This window comes from Equus caballus, chromosome 24 (assembly GCF_041296265.1).
Source record: "Equus caballus isolate H_3958 breed thoroughbred chromosome 24, TB-T2T, whole genome shotgun sequence".
NCBI classification, from domain to species: domain Eukaryota; kingdom Metazoa; phylum Chordata; class Mammalia; order Perissodactyla; family Equidae; genus Equus; species Equus caballus.
In genome coordinates, this window is record NC_091707.1 from 54,153,728 (window position 1) to 54,173,209 (window position 19,482).

At 53.9% G+C, this 19,482-nt stretch overlaps 1 protein-coding gene across 6 annotated transcripts in view; it reads right to left on the reverse strand.

The window, feature by feature from the left end:
• Positions 1–19,482, reverse strand: part of BCL11B (BCL11 transcription factor B) — a 97,620-nt gene that overhangs the window by 41,367 nt on the left and 36,771 nt on the right. For 4 of the 6 annotated variants that reach the window (XM_023628363.2, XM_023628362.2, XM_070249249.1 and 1 more), the window contains one exon: positions 14,630–14,845. The exons of the other annotated variants lie outside the window; for them this stretch is intronic. In XM_023628363.2, the coding sequence (XP_023484131.1) occupies positions 14,630–14,845 (216 nt within the window). The remainder of the gene's footprint in view (positions 1–14,629; positions 14,846–19,482) is intronic. 6 annotated transcript variants of the gene reach the window in all.

Genomic DNA, 19,482 nt, shown 5'->3' on the forward strand with positions numbered 1-19,482 from the left:
AGGGTGTGCTGTGTGGCAGGACATGAGCCTGTCCACCAGCATGAAGGGCACAAAGGCACAGCTGGGCCGGGCATCTTCCTCCTGATCCCAGAAGGCTCCAGATGACGCAGCTCCTGGCGCCTGTGAGACAGGGACAGCCTCCCCATCGCAGGCCTATGGCGTCCTCCTCTCAGCAGAGCTGGCTCCTGGGAGACTGAGCCCCAGGACACTGACTCCTCCCTCTGTCCAGAGCCCAGTCCGCACATGGGCGGGGGCGAACGGAACCCAGGATCAGAGGTCAGAACAACCTATCGCCACTGACCAGCTGCCTAATTAGTGAAAGTAACGTTCCCCACCTCCGTGATGAGGCAGCACAGAACTTCCAGAAACACCTGTCCCTTCCCAGACCCCTCCCTCTTGGCACAGTCATGCCCACGTCCACATACCTGTCCTGAGTCCCCACAGAGACCCTGCCTCCCAGGGACTTCCTGGCCCGCCCCACTCCACTCTGGATTCAGATGAGTGTCGAGTTTTATATAAAAACTGAACCCAGAATGAGCATCTGGGGTGCAGACCTCTTGCAGGCGGCAGTACCTGGCAAGCCGCTGTTTTTCTGTCTCTGTACCTTCCCGGCTATGTCTCCTTATTAACACAGCCCCCAGCAGGTCCCCAGTGCCCACAGGCTTCTAGCTGATGGTGGTTTCCTAAAGGGGAGGAGAGATCATGGGGGCCAAGAAGCAAGTGCTGGCTTGAGGCAGCGGCACCTGGGTACCACCATCATGCCACTGAAGAGCCCTGTGGGCGAGAATTTCCCTTCAAGCATGTTGGGATGAGGATGCTCCAAGATACCACCATTCCTTGGATGCTCATCGCCGCATCCTGGTGGCTCTGTCACCCGGCCGGCCGCCACAGCATGTCCCTTCTCCGTGCTGCACACCATTCACCAAGGCTTCCACAGGACCCTGCCGTGCCCAGGATGGCGCCCACCACCCCCACCCCCCACCCCGCAAGAAGGAATAGATAGGCAGATCCCCTCCCCAACTTGTCCCCACCTCTGCTCCGGCCAAGGGAGAGGCACTCATTTCTAAGTTGCAGATAATGTCACCCACCATTCATCCAAATGTGTCACTAACATCCCATTAGGCTATAATTATTTTTTAATTAAAACTAAGAAAACTGGCATGCCTGTGCCGACTTTATGCATCTGTTATGGGTTAAAATAGCTTTTAAAAAATGTTTCGGAGACCGCAGTCTATTGTGGCCGCGGCCTCTGCCAAAGAAAACGCAAGCTTGCTTATTTTCTCCATGGGGCGCAACAGCGCCTGTGTGTGCCGGAACAGAATCGGCTGGCCGTGAAAAGAATTCTAAATAAAACACAAACATGGAATTTGGCAACGCCACAGAAGCGAGCTTAAGACTAATTCCAGCATGCGGACGGCTCTCACATAGTAAGTCTGGCTCCAGCATAAATGAAACCAGGCACTGTAAAATACCAAGCAAGTTGGAGTCTCGACTTAAAGGGACAGAACGCTGGTTCCAGGTATAAAAGCTTATTAAGCCAGCTCGCACTGGCTCCATAAATCCATAGGTTATGAGCTGTTTGCTTTCAGCCAATCCCCTCCTTAAAGAGATGCATATTAAAAGAGAGAGAAAGAGAGAGAACAACAAATGAAAACCATCACTTTGCACTTGACTTTTAGTGTAGCGGTTCTGGAAATGCTGTGTTCATTATCCCAATTAGAAGAGAAAGACTATCTGAGACCTCAAACACACACGAACCCAAAAGGGAGGTGGGCAGATGAAGGAGGGGGCGGAAGAAGGCAAGGCAGCACGCCCAGGCCCTCGGAAGCACGGAAACAACCCCGGAAACCAGACACGTCAGGAGGCGGGACCGGCCACGTGGGAAAGAGCCACATGGAGGCTGGAATACCTCCACCCAGGGACACGGCAAGGATAATGATCGTGACAATAATAATTATAGTTATAACAGCAAGAAAAATATTACAGGAATACCTGCTCCTCTTCACCACCTTTCACATAGCAGCTGCCGCAGAAGGCAGGATAGGGTAACAGCGACAGCTTTTAAGGTGTAATAAAGCAGTAAGGGCTCTGAAGTCAGACTGCCTCGGTTTCCACATCTGTAAAATGGGGATAACAGCAGTGCCTTCCTCACAGAGCTGGAGTGATGGGTGTTGAGCATGAAGCCCACAGTGAACGTTTAGCAAAGCACCCCATTATCCCTGCTGCCCGTCCCACTAAGTCACTGCCATCCCCATTTTACAGAAGAGGAAACTGAGGCTCCTAAAGGCGAGGTCACTCGCCAAGGTCAAAGAGCTCGTAAATGCCAGAGCGGGAATCTGAACCTGGCCGTCCGACTCCAAAGCCGGCGGTCCCCCCACACACGCTCCTGGGTGGGTCACACATGGGACCGGCCACATTTTCCAAGGCTGTGGACTGCTGAGGTTGGAGCGGGCTGGGGGACATGGTCTCCCCCAGAAGGTACTGAGAGGGCGGATTCATGCCCAGAGAGAGACTCAGCCTCCGAGGCCTCAGCAGGCCCCAGTGCTGAAATGCGATCACACACACCGCAAGCCAGGAAGAATTACAACGTTCGGGGAGGAAAAATAATCAAAAGTGCCTCCACCATAAACGCCTGGCATCAGGCAGCGGGGGTGACCCGCTCTGTGCTGAGAGTTCCCCCACACCACCACACACGTGTGCATGCACACAAGCACATGTATACACATATATCCTACACACGTATACTCACATACAGACCCACACATACATACACGTACATATACACACATGCATATGCACATACCCACATACACTCATATACACATACACATTCACACCCACATACACAGACATGTATGCATATACTCACACATACGCTGACATATATACATACATATGAACAAACATGCATATGCTCATACCCACATACCCACTCACATATACACATACACCCTCATATATACACACACAAACACACATATAGACACATATGTATACACACACGAATATGCACATACACACTTATGCACACACACATAAATGCACAAACACACAGGGCCTTTCATTATGGGGTCTGTGCCAGGCCCAAGGACTCTGGCAGAAGCAATGGGAAAACCAGGGAGAAAATTACATGAGGCAATGTTTGGCTCCAAATGAAAAAGCCATGGAATGTTTCCCTCCAGCCTTGGTTATTTCTTGTAGGTCTGCTCAGACCTGGATCATCACGAGATGGTGGGTCAGGACAGCCTCACCAAGGGGGAGCCCCTACTCCTCCTGGCTCCCCGAGCTGAATGAGCTACAGTCCTCCCAGTGCTACCAGCCACCTGACTAGGTATGGCCGGGATGTCCCAGGCGGCCAGCACCCGGGAAGTCACAGTCAGGCTGCTCATGGACTATCCTCCCTTCAGCCAGATGCTCAGCAGAATACAGAATGGGGCCCAGGACTGGGCTCCTGACCTCTGACCCCATCCCGCACCCCCACCCCATCCCCGATCTGGAGCCTGACTTGGTGACATCACACTCCAGTGGGCTCCGAGCTGCTCTTCCTGAAAAGATGCACAACATCTTAGAAGATGCAGACTAAAAATACTCCTGGCTTCTCAGAGCTGGTTTACAAAAATAATTATATTTTCTTTAAAAAAAAAATAGATTATAGGCAAGTACGTGTCCAGCTATTTTTAGCTCCTATTCAACTCTGCTAATTTTTTCTCATAATAATCATTGCAGACTTTTTAAAAAGCACCCCCTTCTCTGTTAATAACTGTGTTCTGACGTGGCACGGGGGCAGGATTAGGGAGGGCCATACGTCCTTCCATAAACCATGGGGGTCTGAGCGCCGCCCAGAGGGGGCAGCATCTGCGAATCATCGAATGCCCTGGGGAAGAACATGTGGACAGCATCTCCAGGTTCACCCGGCACACGTGGGGAGGCCCCGCATGTGCCTGAACCTGTCCCAGACCGTGGAGTTCACACAGGACACCAAACTGGGGTTCCTGCCCTGGAGGGGCCTACAATCCAGCGAGGTGTATGTCGTGGGTTGAATGGTGGTCCCCGAAATGAAATGTCGGTAACCAAATCCCTAAATGTGTGAAGGTGACCTTATTTGGAATGACGATTGTCCTTTTAATGTTAATTGTTCAGGAGAGGAGAAGACAGGCCCCCAGGAGGGGCCATGTGACCACGGACCAGAGACAGGAGGGATGAGGCCACAAGCCAAGGAACACCTGGAGACACCAGAAGCCAGAAGGGGCAGGACTAGATTCTTCCTGAGCCTTCAGAGGGAGCGCAGCCCGCCAACACCTGGAATTTGGACTCACGGCCTCCAGATCCGTGAGATGATAAATTTCTGTTGTTTGAAGCCACGCAACCTGTGGTCATTTGCTGTGGCAGCTCTAGGTAACGAACACAGGGCAACAGAGAGAAATCACAGCCCCACACAATAATCCTCACTCAGCCCCACGATTGTGTCCACTATCAACAAAGGCCAGGTGGCCACTGGTCAGAGAAGCAGCCCCAGGAAGTCGCTCTTTGGTCCAACTCAGGATGGCCCTCTCTAATCCCTCCCAGCCCAGCATGGAAGCAAGGCCGGCACGATGATCCTAGGAGACGGGCAGACCCCAAGAGGCCGAGAGAGGGTCAGGCCGGGCCCCAGGACACCAGCTCCACCTGGCTCCCTCTACATACAGTACATGGCTCTTTCTGCTAAACCGAACCCAAATCAACACCCTGAGGACAGAGCAGAAAGGAAAGTGGAAATTGTCCACGTGCAGAATTTTCTTCCCCAAACTCTCAAGCTAGCAAAACGTTTAGCTGACTGCTAAAAACCAGCCAGCCTGGGAGAAGGGCCGTCGTGGGGAAGCATTTAAAGAGAACCAGGTTAGAGACCCTCAGAGGACATGTACTGAAGAAACTGGCCCGTGATCAGGGCGACGGGCACTGAGCCTGGAGTCAGCGGGAGCTGGATCTACTCCAGACTCCCAGGTTTATTAACCACACAACTTGGGCCAGTTGTTGTCCACATCCCTGAGACGCGGGGTCCTTAACTATAAACTCCAACGGGCAGGGGAGGATGTGAGAAACTGGGACCCCTGAGCGCTGCTGGTGGGAAAGTAAAATGGTGTGGCCACCAGGGGAAACAGGTGGACAGTTCCTCACTAAGGTTAACCTAGAGTTACCATATGATCCAGCAACTCCAGCTCTGGGTATAAACCCAAAGAACTGAAAGCAGGGACTCAAACCATTATGCGTACACCCAGGTTCACAGCAGCATTATTCACAATAGCCCAAAGGCGGACACAACCAAGCGTCCATTGCTAGATGAATGATGGACAAGATGTGGTCCATCCACACAATGGAGTATTACTCAGCCTTGAACAGGAGGACAACTCTGACAGAGGCCACCACGTGGACGAACCTTGAGGATATTATGTTAAATGAAATGTCAGTCACAAAAGGACACACACTGTATGATTCCACTTCTGTGAGATGCCCAGAGTAGTCAGACTCATAGAGACAGAGCAGAATGGAGGAGGCCAGGGGCTGGGGCAGGAGGGGACGGGGAGTTAGTGTTCAATGGGGACAGAGTTTCCGTTTGAGATGACAAAGAAGTTCTGGAGATGGATGGTGGTGATGGTAGCACGACAACGTGAATGTATTTAATGCCACGGAACCGTCCACCTAAAAAAGGTTAAAACGGTAAATTTTATGCTTTGTATAGTTTACCACATTAAGAAAAGAAATTCAACAGACATATTCTCATCCTACTGTGAGAAAGAATCAGTGGAGACGATGCGTACAGAGCCCATGCACACAGTGGGCCCTCAAGCAATGGTTCCTTTTACTAATAAACCAAGAAGGAAATGAGATGCCTGTTAATAAAACACAAGGAGATTCGAGACGAGGGAGCTGGCATCAGGAAGGACTGGTTAAATACAGCTCCAAGGAATGACTCGTGCGCCCGTGGGCCTCATCCCACCAGCCATTCTTCACCTCTTATTAACAAAGGCAATAATTAAAAATGTCTAGATTTATGAAAAGATTCCAACCGCCCCTGCCTCTGCAGCTAGCGACTCCGTTTTCGCATTAACCTCCTTCGAGAAGTCCCAAGCCCTCTGATCCTTTCCTCTGAAATCATAAAATACAAGCGTTCTTATTATCCAGGGCTCGCGCCAGCCCTGTGGCAGCTCGGTGATTCATGAGCTCGCTCTTCTCCCTCGGCTGCTCCCACTCACACCTGCCAGGTGGAAGGCCAGTGGGAGGGCAGCCTGGGGGCCAGAAAGCAAGGAGAGGAGCAGTCTGTGGCACCCAGGCCCAAGGAGACCAGGGTTCAAATCCCACCTCTGCCATTTACCAGCTGTGCAGTTTCGGGCAAGTCACATCACCTCTCTGGTCTCAGTCTCCTCACTTGTGAACTACAGAATAGGTTACCTTCCTAAGAGAGAGGTGGCCGGGAAGCTTAAAGGTCTTGGAAGGCCCCTGCCAAGGGCCTGACGCACAGTGGGGGCGCAGAAATGGTGACCTGACCATGACCTGGTGGCCCCATTGCTGAGTGTAAGAAAGACCCTGATGGGAGAGGAAACCACGGTTGATGCTTCTTCCCTCACTGACCACACACCGTGGTCACATGCCACCCCCCGGCTGCTGGTTCTTATTAAATAACGCCCAAGGAGGGGACTGAAGCGAGTGGCAGCCTGCAATTCCCCTCAGGTGTCATGCCTGGTGGCGGAACCCCACACAGAGGGACCCCTGCCCACCACGGATTTCTTCCCACTGCTTTTTGGATTAAATTGGCCAGCCTTGATTATGTTTGGATAAACTATATTTCATGGTTTCGACTATTTGGGTTTGATTGTGAAATATGCACAGCACACAGCCCCTCCGCCCCACCCGGCCCTTGGGTTTGAAAAGTCAAGTACATTTTCTTCCCTCCACCGAAAAAAACGACCGAGAACACCTCAAGCCTTAAGAAGGACAAAAGTCGGTTTTCCTCCACGAAGAGAAATTGCTTTTAGGGGACTGTGTGTAAAAATGAGAAGCTATGAACAGCTTTCTCTGTGTTTCTTCTGCTTCCTCTCACGGATGTGAACCCGGCCTTCTCTGGGGCTTCATGGTCCACCAGCGTTCCCTGAGGACCTGGCGGGCCAGCACCACTCGGGGCACTGGGAAGAGCGAGACCAGGACATAAGCTGACCGGGTACAGGCGGGAGTGAGGCCAGTTGCCGAGTCCCTGACTCCCAGCCAGACCCCAGAAATCCAATTTGAGGGCAATGTGATGAGAAAGTCTTTCCCCATGCCCCAGGCTGCTTCTTCAACATCAAAACTTCTCTCTGGTGATCTGAAGGTCGGTTAATCTGTGTCCCCATAAGCCGCTAACTTGGACTCCTCGGGGGCCAGTGAGGGCCAGAGGAGGCTCGCTGGGTCAGCACGACCCCTCCGGGAAGACACCCACATCCACATCTGTCACTGACCCATGCATTCAAAGAAGCTTGTCCCCACCTCTGGCCTCGCCTTCCCCATCGGGAGACCCTGGCACATCTCCAGGTGCCCCCAGCTCCCACAAGCGCAGCCCTTTCCCTTTCCTTAAGCAGAGAAGGGCATCACGGGGTGTACATTTCACCCTCACTGTGCAGCCTCCCCACTGTGAGCTCCTCTAGGGCAAGAAGCCCACCGAGCTCATGTCTGGACCCCGGCACCTAGCAGAGAATCAGGCATCAGCATGGCTAGCGAATGGAGGAAGCACGAGGAGACCCTCCCAGGATGATGAGCAAATGTGGTCTGGTTTCCCACGGTGAACTGCATTTCTGTTGCCTGCATTGGAGCCACCACTGCAGCCCAATGAGAAGCAGGATGGGAGAAGCGCGAGCTCGACTTCAGGGCCAGTCACACCCGAGCCTCAATTTCAGTTCTGCTGCCTGTGTTCTGTTTGACTCCGGGTGTGTTGTTGGGCCTCGCTGAGCTCCAGTATCCTCATGAGCAAAAGGAGGGGGCTGCCTCTCTAAGGGGTGTTATGAGGATACGGTGCCTGAGCAAAGTGTACAAAGTGCCTAGGACAGTGCTGGCACATAGTAGGTCCTTTAGACTACAGCAGCAAATCATAGGAGCAGTGATGGCAGTCAGTGGGCCTTCCTCCTCTTTCAGTCACACTAAGAAAATCTCCCAGGCAGGAGGTTTTCAAAGAGATAGAGGCCAAGTCACCATCGCGACACAGGGTACTTGAGGCTTTTCACGAGCCTGGCTTCCTCCTTCCACCCCATACACTACACCTCTGTTTGCTTCCCCACATGCTGGTGACGGGCTATGGCCACCCCAAGATGGCAGCCAATCAGCATGGCTTCCAACACAGGGATGATGAGTGGGGACTTCTAGTGTCCCCATTACACAGGTGAAGAAACTGAGGCTTGGAGAGAGGAAGTGGTTAGCCCTAGGTCACATATTCACATCCACGCTCCTTAAGAACAAGGACCGACATGGTCCCATCTCTGGAGCTTCCCACAATGCCTGCAGCTCTTCCTGTAACAAGTGTTCATAATGTCATTTACTTTCAGACACAGATCCATGCCCCAGAGCCCCAGGAAGAGATGGGGTGGCCTGCAATCAAAGTGCAACCACAGAAAGTCTCCCACCTAGAACGCACAGAGGCGTGTCCAACCACAGACGGCAAAACTGAGGGTCCTAGAGACTCAACGTGCGGGGATCCTCGAAGCAAAAACTCTATCTGCTGCCAAATCGAACCGCGCATTTCATGTAGCCTCTCCTTTGCCAGTTTTCATTTTGAACTCAGGAGGGGCAGTATGGTCTAGTGGGCAGAGCCTGAGGGATGCAGTCTGAGTGAGCTCTGCTACACACATCTCCTGGCCTCTGCCTCAGTTTTCCCACCTAGATAATGAAGGGGTTAGATGAGATGACCTCTTGGGACCCCCCGATCCTCGATGGCTGAAGATTAACCTGAGCCTTGAGGTCACCCAAGGTGAACCCACTTCTGGACCTCTCTTGCTCCACGTGCAGGGCGTCCAGCCACTTTCAGATTCCCTTTAAAACTGCAGAACGTGGCCGCCTTGCTCCAAGAGCTCTGATGTCGGTGGCCAGTGCTGGTTCCTCACATCCACTAACTGCTTTAAAGCCTGCAACCAGCGCTGCATTAAAAATTAATTACACATGGTATTTTATTGCCAGTGCATAATGTAATGAGCACCAGCTGTGCTAAACAGCCAAACTCCTTTTTAAGACAGCTATAAAAAAAAAAGAAAGACAGAAAGAAAACTGCACTTCCAAATGCCCCTCCTGTCAGAGCAGAAAAAGAGCAACATCTTGTACGGATTTGAACAGAATTCTTTGATTTAGCTCTCCCTTCAGAACGTCTGAAGGGCCGGCTCAGAGAGTGAAATGGAATCTGGCGCGGCTGCAGCGGTCTCTGCTCCAGGACATTGCTGGGACCCCTTTTATCTAAGGACAGTCACGCGGGTAGGTACCTCTGCCCCCCACTAGGCAGCACTGCGCCCCCTCTTCTGGCGCCTGCTCCCCAGCTCCTTTGGACCCCTTGGTGCTGGAGGAGATGTGACTTTCCTGAAGTCCACCCACACCCTGTGCCCTCGGCCACTCCACCAGCCTGGAGCGTCGGCTTCTTCCGTCCGGAGGGCCTTATACCTCTCCCTGGCTTCTCCTGGCACTTCCTCCAGTCACAGAAGGAGGCGTCTGGGTTCTAAATGCAGGTGGGCGAGGGGAGCCTCTGCAACAGTGTGATCCCAAGAAGCAGGCAGACACCAGAGTAGAACCCATGGAACCAGCTGGCAGGAGTTGCCAATGGGCTGGCAACGCTGGATCACCAGCCCCACTGGGGAGGCAGACATCGCAAGGTGTACAGATGACTTTAAATTTTTAGTAACTACAGTGAGCCACCCCCATGGACACTGGGACCTGGTTAGCCCAGAAAGACCCTACAAAAAACGCACCTTTGCAAAGGGGATCGCAAGAGCACGTCTCAAACCTTCCCCGGATGGAGCCCTTCTGTCCGCACACACTCGCCCCCACTCTCTTCTCTTCTTCCCACCCCTGTACTCACCCCTCCCTCCAGTCTCAGTGGAGGCTCTCACGCCCTACTGTGCGCCTCTGGACCCCCTGCACCAGTCGAGGCGGTGCGCCAGCCGGGGCCTGGCAGACGCTGCCATCTCGGTCCGCATCGCCCTTTGGCTTCCCATTGATCCTCCGGTGTTAATCAAACCCAGTTCAGAATGGAGCTACAGCTCGCTTCTTGTTCTGCTATGAAATGTGCAAAGCACAGACCATATCATTAACATAAAACTTCCAGAAATAAGGCCACTTTCCAGACAGACTGTATTAATTGCATCAAGCTTCCACAGCTCGGGTGGTCTAATCGACGGTGTCCCATTGGACGGCTCTGGTTATAAAAACCGACACAAAATGAACACTGGGATATAATTGAAGGAGGGGAAAACGATAGATTCTACTGTTAAACCTACTATTTACTTACAGGTATTCTTTTATCTTTACTGTCCCTTAAACCCATGCCAAGAAACCCCAGACTAGTTAAATAACACAGCAAGCACCATCGCAGGAGAAAAGTAAATTGAATTTAACTTTACAAGATTGCCCTGTGATTTCGGCATATACTAATGACTACAACTGACTCCTTCTATTAAATCCGAACTCTTCCACCTTCCTGAGCTGGGACCCCGTGTGCTCTTGGGTGGGACCTTGAACTTCACCAAGCACATGTATTAATCACTGTGGCTGATGACCATTTGCAGCTTTTAAATATGCAATGAAGTTTCTCGGTTCCCTTTCCACCTCCCAGGGCTGGTACATGATCTGAGCCAGCCAAGAGGCTAAATGCCTTTAAGAATGGAGACCGAGGATCCACTTGAAGTCAGATTCCACACGACGCCGGACACGTAACGAGGTGATCTTGTGAAACCCCTTCTGCTCCCGCATGAATCATAGCTCCTGAAGGGCTTGCTCAGCATTATTCTCAGCACCTGGCGTCCAAGGCCTCATTCGATCCTCAAAACAATCCTCCGAAGCATGTACTATGGTTCCCCCCATTTTATAGGTGGGGAAACTGAGGAAGAGGGAAGAAAAGGACTCGTCCAAGGTCACATGGCCATCCAGGACAGAGCGGCCTTCGCTCCAGCAGCGTGATCCACTCTAATGACTGCCTCGCAATTATGGAAACCTCAGAATTGGGATGGGTGTGGGGGGGCCAAAGTCCAATGGTTTTTAAACTGTTCTCTGAACACCCCATGCCCGACCTGGGATCCCAGCCAAGCCCCATGCCCAGCCATCCATAGCATCTCAGTAATTGAAAAGATCAACGGGATCTGTTTCAGAGATCAATATGAGGAGCCTTGTTTCTAAATGTTACATATATATCAGATATATATGTGTGTGTGTGTATGTGTGTATGAATATATATTTTTTACAGAAGGGGAAACTGAGGCCCAGAGCGGGGGAATGACTTATTAAAGGTCACCAGCCAGTTGGGAGTAAGGGCCAGGACGACAGCCTGAGGCTCTTGACTCCATAGGCGCCTTGGAGAAATTCCTACGTGGAACTTCTCAGGGAAGACACTTCAGTTTCCAGGAAGGCCCAGACTCATCATTTCAGCAGAGTCAAAAAGCAACAGGGACCCCAAGTCCCTCCTCCCGCCGTGACCATCAGAAGGTCCGGGGTTGGGGTCCTGGGAGGCAGGGCTGTTTGGGACACCACCAGCCCGCGAGGTCCACAAACACACGTACCTGTGCGGTTTTCTCCCCCCATAAAATCACATCTGTCTATAAATAACTGCGAACGCTTTCACGGGCATGCAATTAACCTGTGCGAAACACGGTTACACCGGGGTTTTCCGTATTAATTTGAAGAGGTGGGTTCGGTGCATCCTGATCGGAAAAGGGACAGTACAGGGTAAGGACGGCAGCCCCTTTCCATGTTTATAGCAGACTGCTTCTTCCTAACGGGTTACTGGGAATTTAATGACTCCATTCCAACTGCTAATTAAACAGGCACTAAAAACACTTAAGCAAACAGCCCAGTGCCAGGGACAGAAGCCACAAAGGGACAAAAACCACTGGAATAGGATATTTTCAGGTATTGAAATTGATCAGAAAATATGGCGGTGCAGGTTAATTAACGGGAACCAAAGCCAACGATGAAAGGGAACGGTGCTGGAAATCCAGGTAGCACGCTGGAGGCTGAGAGCAGGCCCCTGAGGAGGGCCCGGAGGAGAAGTCCCGGGGACCGCAGGAACAGATACCACCCGACCCCACTGCCCTCCCCAGCCCTGCCATCAAATGTAGGGGCTGCTCACAGGCGCTGAGCCCTCGCAGCATCAAGTTCTAGAATGCAACAAGGCCCCTAAACCAGCTGAACCAACGCCCAAGATGAAGCAGGTGCTGGATGACCGCCCCGGATCAAATCCCACCTCTGCTCTTCGGTCCCCTTGGAAGCATCCTCTCTGCAGGTCCCCATTCCCGCTCCTCGCCACCGCCCCCCACCAGGCTGCAGGCTGCAGGAGGACAGGGAGCCGCCGTGCCTGCCTCCGCCTTGGTTTGCACCGTGCCTGTGTAGCGGGTGCCCAAGAAATGGTTTTTAGTGGAAAAATGAATGAATGAATGAGTCAACGAATGAAACTGCACTGTGAGTCCTCAATGTCTCTGAGCCTCACTTTCTCATCTGTAAAGTGGGGAGAGTAAACCTACCTCCGAAGGCTGCTGTGAGGATGAAGTTCAAGAATGCACAGAAATGCCAAGTGCGAGGCAGCCCACAGTAGGCCCTATGAGGTCCCCACCAGGAAGTGGGCGGCACTGTGGCTGAGAGCGGGTGTATGAGGACACAGGGCTGCTGAGCCGACGCGATAGGAACGTCCCCCCGCGTGTAGGCAGAGGCGTGCGGCTCAGCGGGAAGAGGGCTGGCCTTGTCAGAGGCATCCTGATGACAAATCCCAGTTCTGCAGTCTTGGCTGGGCCACTCACCCTCCCCGAGCCTTTACTTCCCCATCTGCAAAATGGGGGTGGAACAGCTCCCACTTAGCCCGGCGGCTTCTGAGGAGAGCCAGAGCCCACAGAGGGTTAAGCCATCTCCCTCTGCCAGGAAGATCGTGTTTCCACAGCGCAGAACTTGACCGAGTCCAGTCATAAGCACTCAGGCTGATCTTTGATAGTGCGGCCCCCCGAGTGGCTGCAGCACTAATTACAGGAAGCCATGAGAGCAGGGCAGCCGCCCAGACGAAGCAGGCATCCCTCAGTCAGCCAGCAGGGATCACCTACAGAGCCGGGACGCGAGCCCCAATCCCCCTGGGCACCGGGCCGGCCTGGGGCAGGCAGCCGGCTTCTTTGCAGGTGGTGCCAACTCCTGCCCCGGCAATTTCAGTCTTTGCTTTGTACATTCGAGGCATAAGCCCAGTACCTATGACGTCACCATCTGTCCTAGTGGGGGTGCTGAAGGCTGCAGGGCAGGCCACCCCACCAGCAGGAAGGCCGGGGGGGGGGCTCCTGACTCTGGAGCTGGGGCTGCCTGTGGCCCTGTGCAGAACTGTGGCCCTAACAGGGACCATCCCTTGGGACAGCTTCAATTAAAAGCAAAGCCTGCCCAATAAAGTTTCCTTTCACCACCCAAGTAAAGAGAAAGCGTGGTGACCAAGCTGGGACAAGCTGAATCTGCCCGGCTCTGCACCCACCCTCTCTTTTCCTGGCCCCTGCCTGGAAATCAGACCACAGGGCGCTCACCGCCGCCTGTGTCTGCGTCAGCATCCCGGCTCCTGTGGCCTCAGTGCATTTCGCACCAGGCCCTGCTGAGATACTGGGCAGGAGAGGCTGAGATGAGAGGCCCCTGCCTGCAAATTCCAGGGACCCCAGGCGAGAGCAGGAGTTTGGGTTTTGTTTGGGGACAGAGGAGGGACATAAGGGAGGACAGGCTGTGTCACTGCACTGCCCGTGTCTGCCCATCTGTATAATGGGCAGCCACACCCGACCCGGAACCAGGAGCACAGCAGGCACGCAGCCCCACAGCTAGGCACACGGCCTCGCCCCCTGCCCCTACCCCGACACACCCACCACAAGGTTTCACTCCCACCCAGAGCTGCAGCTCAAAAGCTCCTTTAGAGTGACTTTTTTTCCTCAAAGTTAATGGGCAACACATTCTCACAAAGAGAAACTCAGCATCTTGGATGGCTCCAGCAGTGCACACAGACAACCAAGGAATCTCTTAGCCGTGTCTTCGGGGTGGGGGGTGGTGGCTAGGGTGGGGTGAGGGGGTGGCAGTGGCGAGGACAGAAGGAAACCTCAGATGTTAAGTGTTATCCAATTCAGCTTTAGCTAAACAGCCCGAAGAGATGAAATTTGGGGGCTGGGGGAACGCATCCTGGGAGTGAGACTCAGAATGGGCGGAGGCGTGGGGGCACCTCTGGACTGACGGGGACCTGAGCACTGGTGTCCAGTTCTGTTGACATCTTTCACCACTTCCCCCGGCGCCCCCCAAAAATGCCTTTTGGGGTGGGGGTTACACGTCCTCCCTGGGTCCCCACCTTGCCCCAGCCCACCTGGGAGAGGCAGCCGCCAGCTCTGCCCAGGGCACACCCACCATCCCCGGGAGCCCACCCCCCACCGCGGCCGTCTGTTACCTGACAACTGACACTGGCATCCAAAGGGAGCCTCCGTCTGACCCTCACCCTGAGTCCCGTCACCCGAGACAGGGCGCGCGCTGCAGCACGGCAGGGGGAAGCAGGGCGGCAGAGCGCCCAGGGCGCGCAGAGGTGAAGTAATCACGGATGTGTGAGGGTGGGAGGAGGAGGCAGCTATGGGGGCCATCGCTGGCAGCTGGGCAGGCCTGCACGGCCCTGGAGAAAAAACAATAGAAAAGACTGGTCAGTCGGACCCTGGACTGTACAAGGGGCTCAGGGTGCAGAACAGGGGCCCGGGGCAGAGGCTGCAGGCCACCCTTCCAGGGTGGAAGGCCCAGGGGTGCCAGGCCCTGCAGGGAATGCAACCCAAGCACAGACAGGGACCGGGGTGAGGGAAGTGGGCAGGAGCCTGAGGGGGTCCTACTTCCACAGCTGCCAGGTGGGGCTGTCTTGGGGCCAGACTCCCATCCCTGGGGGGCCTAATGCAGGGGGCTGGGGCAAACAGGGGCTGTCAGGGGACGCGTTCCCACGAAGGCCTCCCCAAGGGGGGTTTTCTGGAGTGATCTGGAGTGGGCTCCATTTGGGGATTTGTTCCCAAATATCTGGACCACCCCCCTCTGGAAGAGCCGAGAAACCCCCAACCATCACTGTCTGCTACATCAGGCTGGGATGTCTGCACAGGCCCCGGACACCTCCACGTCCAATCGCCAAGCACTGGTTAACCTCCGGCCTGGCTGACGGCCAGCTGGTGCCACTCTCCAGCCCACAGTCCACCTCGGCAACCTGAGCACCGAGCACGCAGCACCCAAGCCCCACGGCCTTTCAGAAGGCTCTGAACAACACTCCCTCCCCCAAGAAAATCATGGCACCCTCTGGGCGCCTCCCCAGGTCTGACAGCCACGATACAGGGCCAGGGGCCTGCCTGGCCTCCGCCCAGCCCCACGGCTCGCCTCGGCTCCCCGGCAAGGCCTGCGTTTGATTTGGCCGTTTATCTTAAATGGCTAAGAGACCACCAGGGCAAAACATTTATGTGAAGCCCTTGCCAAAACCACAAGTGAAGAAGCCCAAATTCCCTGAGTAAATAATTGAGCGGGGAAGCATCAGAGACAAAAGGAAAACATCAACAAGATGACGGGCAGCTGGGCCCCGGGCCGGCTCTGCCAGGGAGGCCACCCGACGCCGCCCATCAACCCACACAGGTCTGCAGGGGACGGATCTGCCCACTCAGGACCCCCACGCGGGATTCCCCCATCCACTGAGAGCCAGGAGCCTGTCAGTCTTCATCCAGAGTGAGTTTCCCAGCATGCCCATTGCACAGACCAGGAAACTGACGACGCGATCACAGAGGGCTGCAGACAGCAGCAGCCAGTTCCACCAAAACCCCGGCTGCGGGGCCCCAGAACCAGGGTTCCTTCTCTGTGCCCTTGCCTCTCCCAAACATGTGTTATCCAGGGTTGGGGGCATCGGCGCATTTGGGGAAGACCTGCAAATGTCCTGCCAAGAGGCCAAAGCTAATAGCAACACCACTGGGGCCCCTCTGGGCCAACGAAGACCCCCTACCAGGCTAAGCCCAGAGCCTGCGGCATTTCTGGGCCTCAGAAGGGCGTGGCCAAGGACCCCGTGAGCAGTTCCAGCCACTGTCGATGGGCAGAAGGCAACGCTCCAGACTCAGTACAGGCCCGCAAGGAAGGTCAGCACGTGAGGTCCCTGTCACCTGCCTCTTCCTGGAAGCCTGCCCTGGCCAGTCCTTGCCTGAAACCCCCCAGCACTGGACACTGCCCACTTGACCCTGTGCACACGCCGGCCCTGCCTTCAGACCACTTCAGGGCGGAAGGCTCCAGATCATCCTAACTGTGCCAGTGGCTTTGTGCTGAGTGCCTATGGAAGGGAGCCGGGCACAGTTCACCACAAACACTGTGCTCGGCAGGGAAGACCATCCCCACTCTACAGGGGGAACTGAGGCTAGGGAGGCCTGGGACTTCAACCAAACTGTGTGCCCAAAGCCTGGACATGCCCTGCTTCCCTCTGGGGCTGCAGCCTAGGCAGAGGGACCACGGTGCCCCAGGATCCTGAGAGGAAGGGCCGTGCAGGGTCGGGGGGAGCCTGAGGGTCCTTGGACTCAGTCAGGCACTGGAAGCTGCAAAAGACCAAATCGGGTCCCCAGGTTCTGGGTGAGGCCCAGACACAGCTGCCATCATGTACCACGGCTGAAAAAGCCAGCAGGAGGACCAGGGCCTAGAAAGGGTTGTCCCGAGCTGGAAGGGAACAGAACCTCACTCCTCTCCTTCTGGAAAGGCCAGGCTTGGGCCACAGTCTGTCAAGCAAAGTTATCCCCTAACTCCAGTAGGGGTGGGGGGCCGGGCTGCCCCCTGGAGGGGCTTCCATGTGCCTCAGTAGGAACTGTGACCTGCCTGATTTCCGCCTGCTCCAGGGGCCGGCTCAATAGAGGCAGGGGTGGAGGCAGCAAGGGGGAGGGGCTTCCAGTCCAAAGCTGCCTGCAGAGGCCCCTCAGGGTGCTCTCAGAGAACCCTGCGCCCTAGGGAGCACCCCCTGTCCCCTGCAGCAGCTTAAACCCAGAGCTCCGCCCAAGAGTGGACCTCCAGGACAACTCTTCCGAAACTGGTGCAAAAGCCGAAGGCAGTGAAAGAAGCCACCTACTGTGTGATTCCACGTGAGGAAGCGTCCAGAAGAGGCAAACCCAGAGGACGAGCACACAGACTAGTGGCTGCCAGGGGCTGGGGGACAAGGGGTGAGGGCTGATGGGGACGGGGTTTTTTTTAGGGGTGATAAAAAGGTTCTGGCATTAGGTAGTGGTGATGGCTGCACAACATTGTGAATATACTCAAAACCGTTAACTGGACACCTTAAAAATGGTTAAAATGGTGGGGGCAGCCCGGTGGCGCACAGGTAAAGTTCACACGTTCTGCTTCGGTGGCCTGGGGTCCTGGTTCGGATCCCGGGTGTGGACGTGGCACCAATCGTTAAGCCATGCTGTGGTAGGCATCCCACATATAAAGTAGAGGAAGATGGGCATGGATGTCAGCTCAGGGCCAGTCTTCCTCAGCAAAAAGAAGAGGATTGGCAGCAGATGTTAGTTCAGGGCTGATCTTCCTCAAAAAAAACAAAAATTAAAAAATAAAAATTAAAAAAAAGGTTAAAATCGTGAATTTTACATTATGTGTATCTTATCACATTTTTTTTTCAAAAAGCCCAAAGTGAAGGCTATCCCAGGCCGCCTCTCAGCCCTTGCTCCTCCTCAAGAAAGGGGTGTCCATCTTCCAAAGTGCAGCCAGGGAATCCAGACCACACCTGACAGACCAGCTGAGGCCCTGTGACAAGAAACTGACATACAGGAAGTCCGGAGCTCAGACCCAGTCTTGCAGCCAGAGGCCTGGGTTCGAATTTCTCCTCCGCCACTTCCTGGCCGCGTGACCTGAGTGAGTCAATTTCTCAGAGCCTCACCTTTAAAGGAAGATCAGGACAAGCCTGGCTTCTAGTAAACACCCAATGAGGGGTCACCGTCATTCATTTACTTTCCATTCTGGAACTTCTCCTATTCCCTGTGGGTGCTCCCCAGGGCATCGCAGCCTGACAGGGAACGTCTGTCAGGGGCTCTGAGCTCGGGAAGCCACCCTACAAAGTCCCACAGGGCACTCCTTTTAAAAATGCTTTCTTTTGAGGTCTAGGCAGGTTCCCCTCTGGAATCGGAACAGACGTATGTGCACCGAGGTATGTGGCAGTGGGACTCCAAGACGCCATCTCAGCTTTATGCGGGATCCAGGTAGCTTAAAAAGAAAACCCTGGCTGGCTTGATTCCTTATCATGGAAATTCACTTTCATTAGGGAAAAAGAAATAAACAATAAATACACAGATCATCTCACTTAAGCCCAGGACCCTTCCCAAAAGGCAGGTAATATGACTCCCCTCGCACAAACGAGGAAACTGAGGCTCCGTGCCCAGGACCACGTGGCTCATAGGGGTCAGAATCTCGCTCTATGCGTCTCGTACAAAGAGGTACAAAAAAGTCCAAAAATAAGACCACTAAAATGTTTCTTAAGCTCCAGATCAGGGGATAAGGTAATTTTTAATGCATGGGTTCCGAGGGGGTCTGTAACCTGTCTCTCTTCTGGCGGGGTCCTGCCGATGTGTCTGCTCCATTCCACACACATGCGCACTAGCCGGCGAACACGCCCACACCAACCGGCGTATAAACACAAAAACGCGCCTGGAAAAGCCCCAGCCTGGTTTTGAGGGGAACACAAGCCTCTCCCTACGCTGGATCCTTGGGCGTCCCCTCCCACATGGGAGGGTTACAGACTCCTAGCTAGAGACAGGAGCCCCCAAACACACCCAGCAAGAGATGTATATTTTTCTCCCTACTGGTGTCTTTCAATTGATACATTTTTTAAGCCAAGAACTCCTACTGATAGTGCAAAAATGAGTCATAGATCAAGGAGGGAGACAGACAGGGAGTGAGAGCCTGTGAGCGAGGGCCACTGGCAAGGAATTCTGACAATCCCCGCGCCCCCTCCCCCCATGCCAAGACATTAATTCTCACAAGTCGGAGAAAATTACTATGCATGAATGCAAAAAGCATGATCAGGAGTAATTAACATGGCTTCATATGCAAATTTTATTAATGCAGAAGTACAAAGTCATTATGCAAATGAAACTTACGTCAACTCTCTTGACAAATATTCATCTCTGAGGCTCAAGTTTCTCCCTTTTTATTTATTTATTTAATTTTTTCTCTCCCCCCGCCCTTTTTTTTTTTTTCCCTGGGTTGTTTTTTTTTTTTGAAGGGGGGCAGGTAGCGCTGGTGGCCGGCTTTGGCGGCCGCGAGCCACGAGAC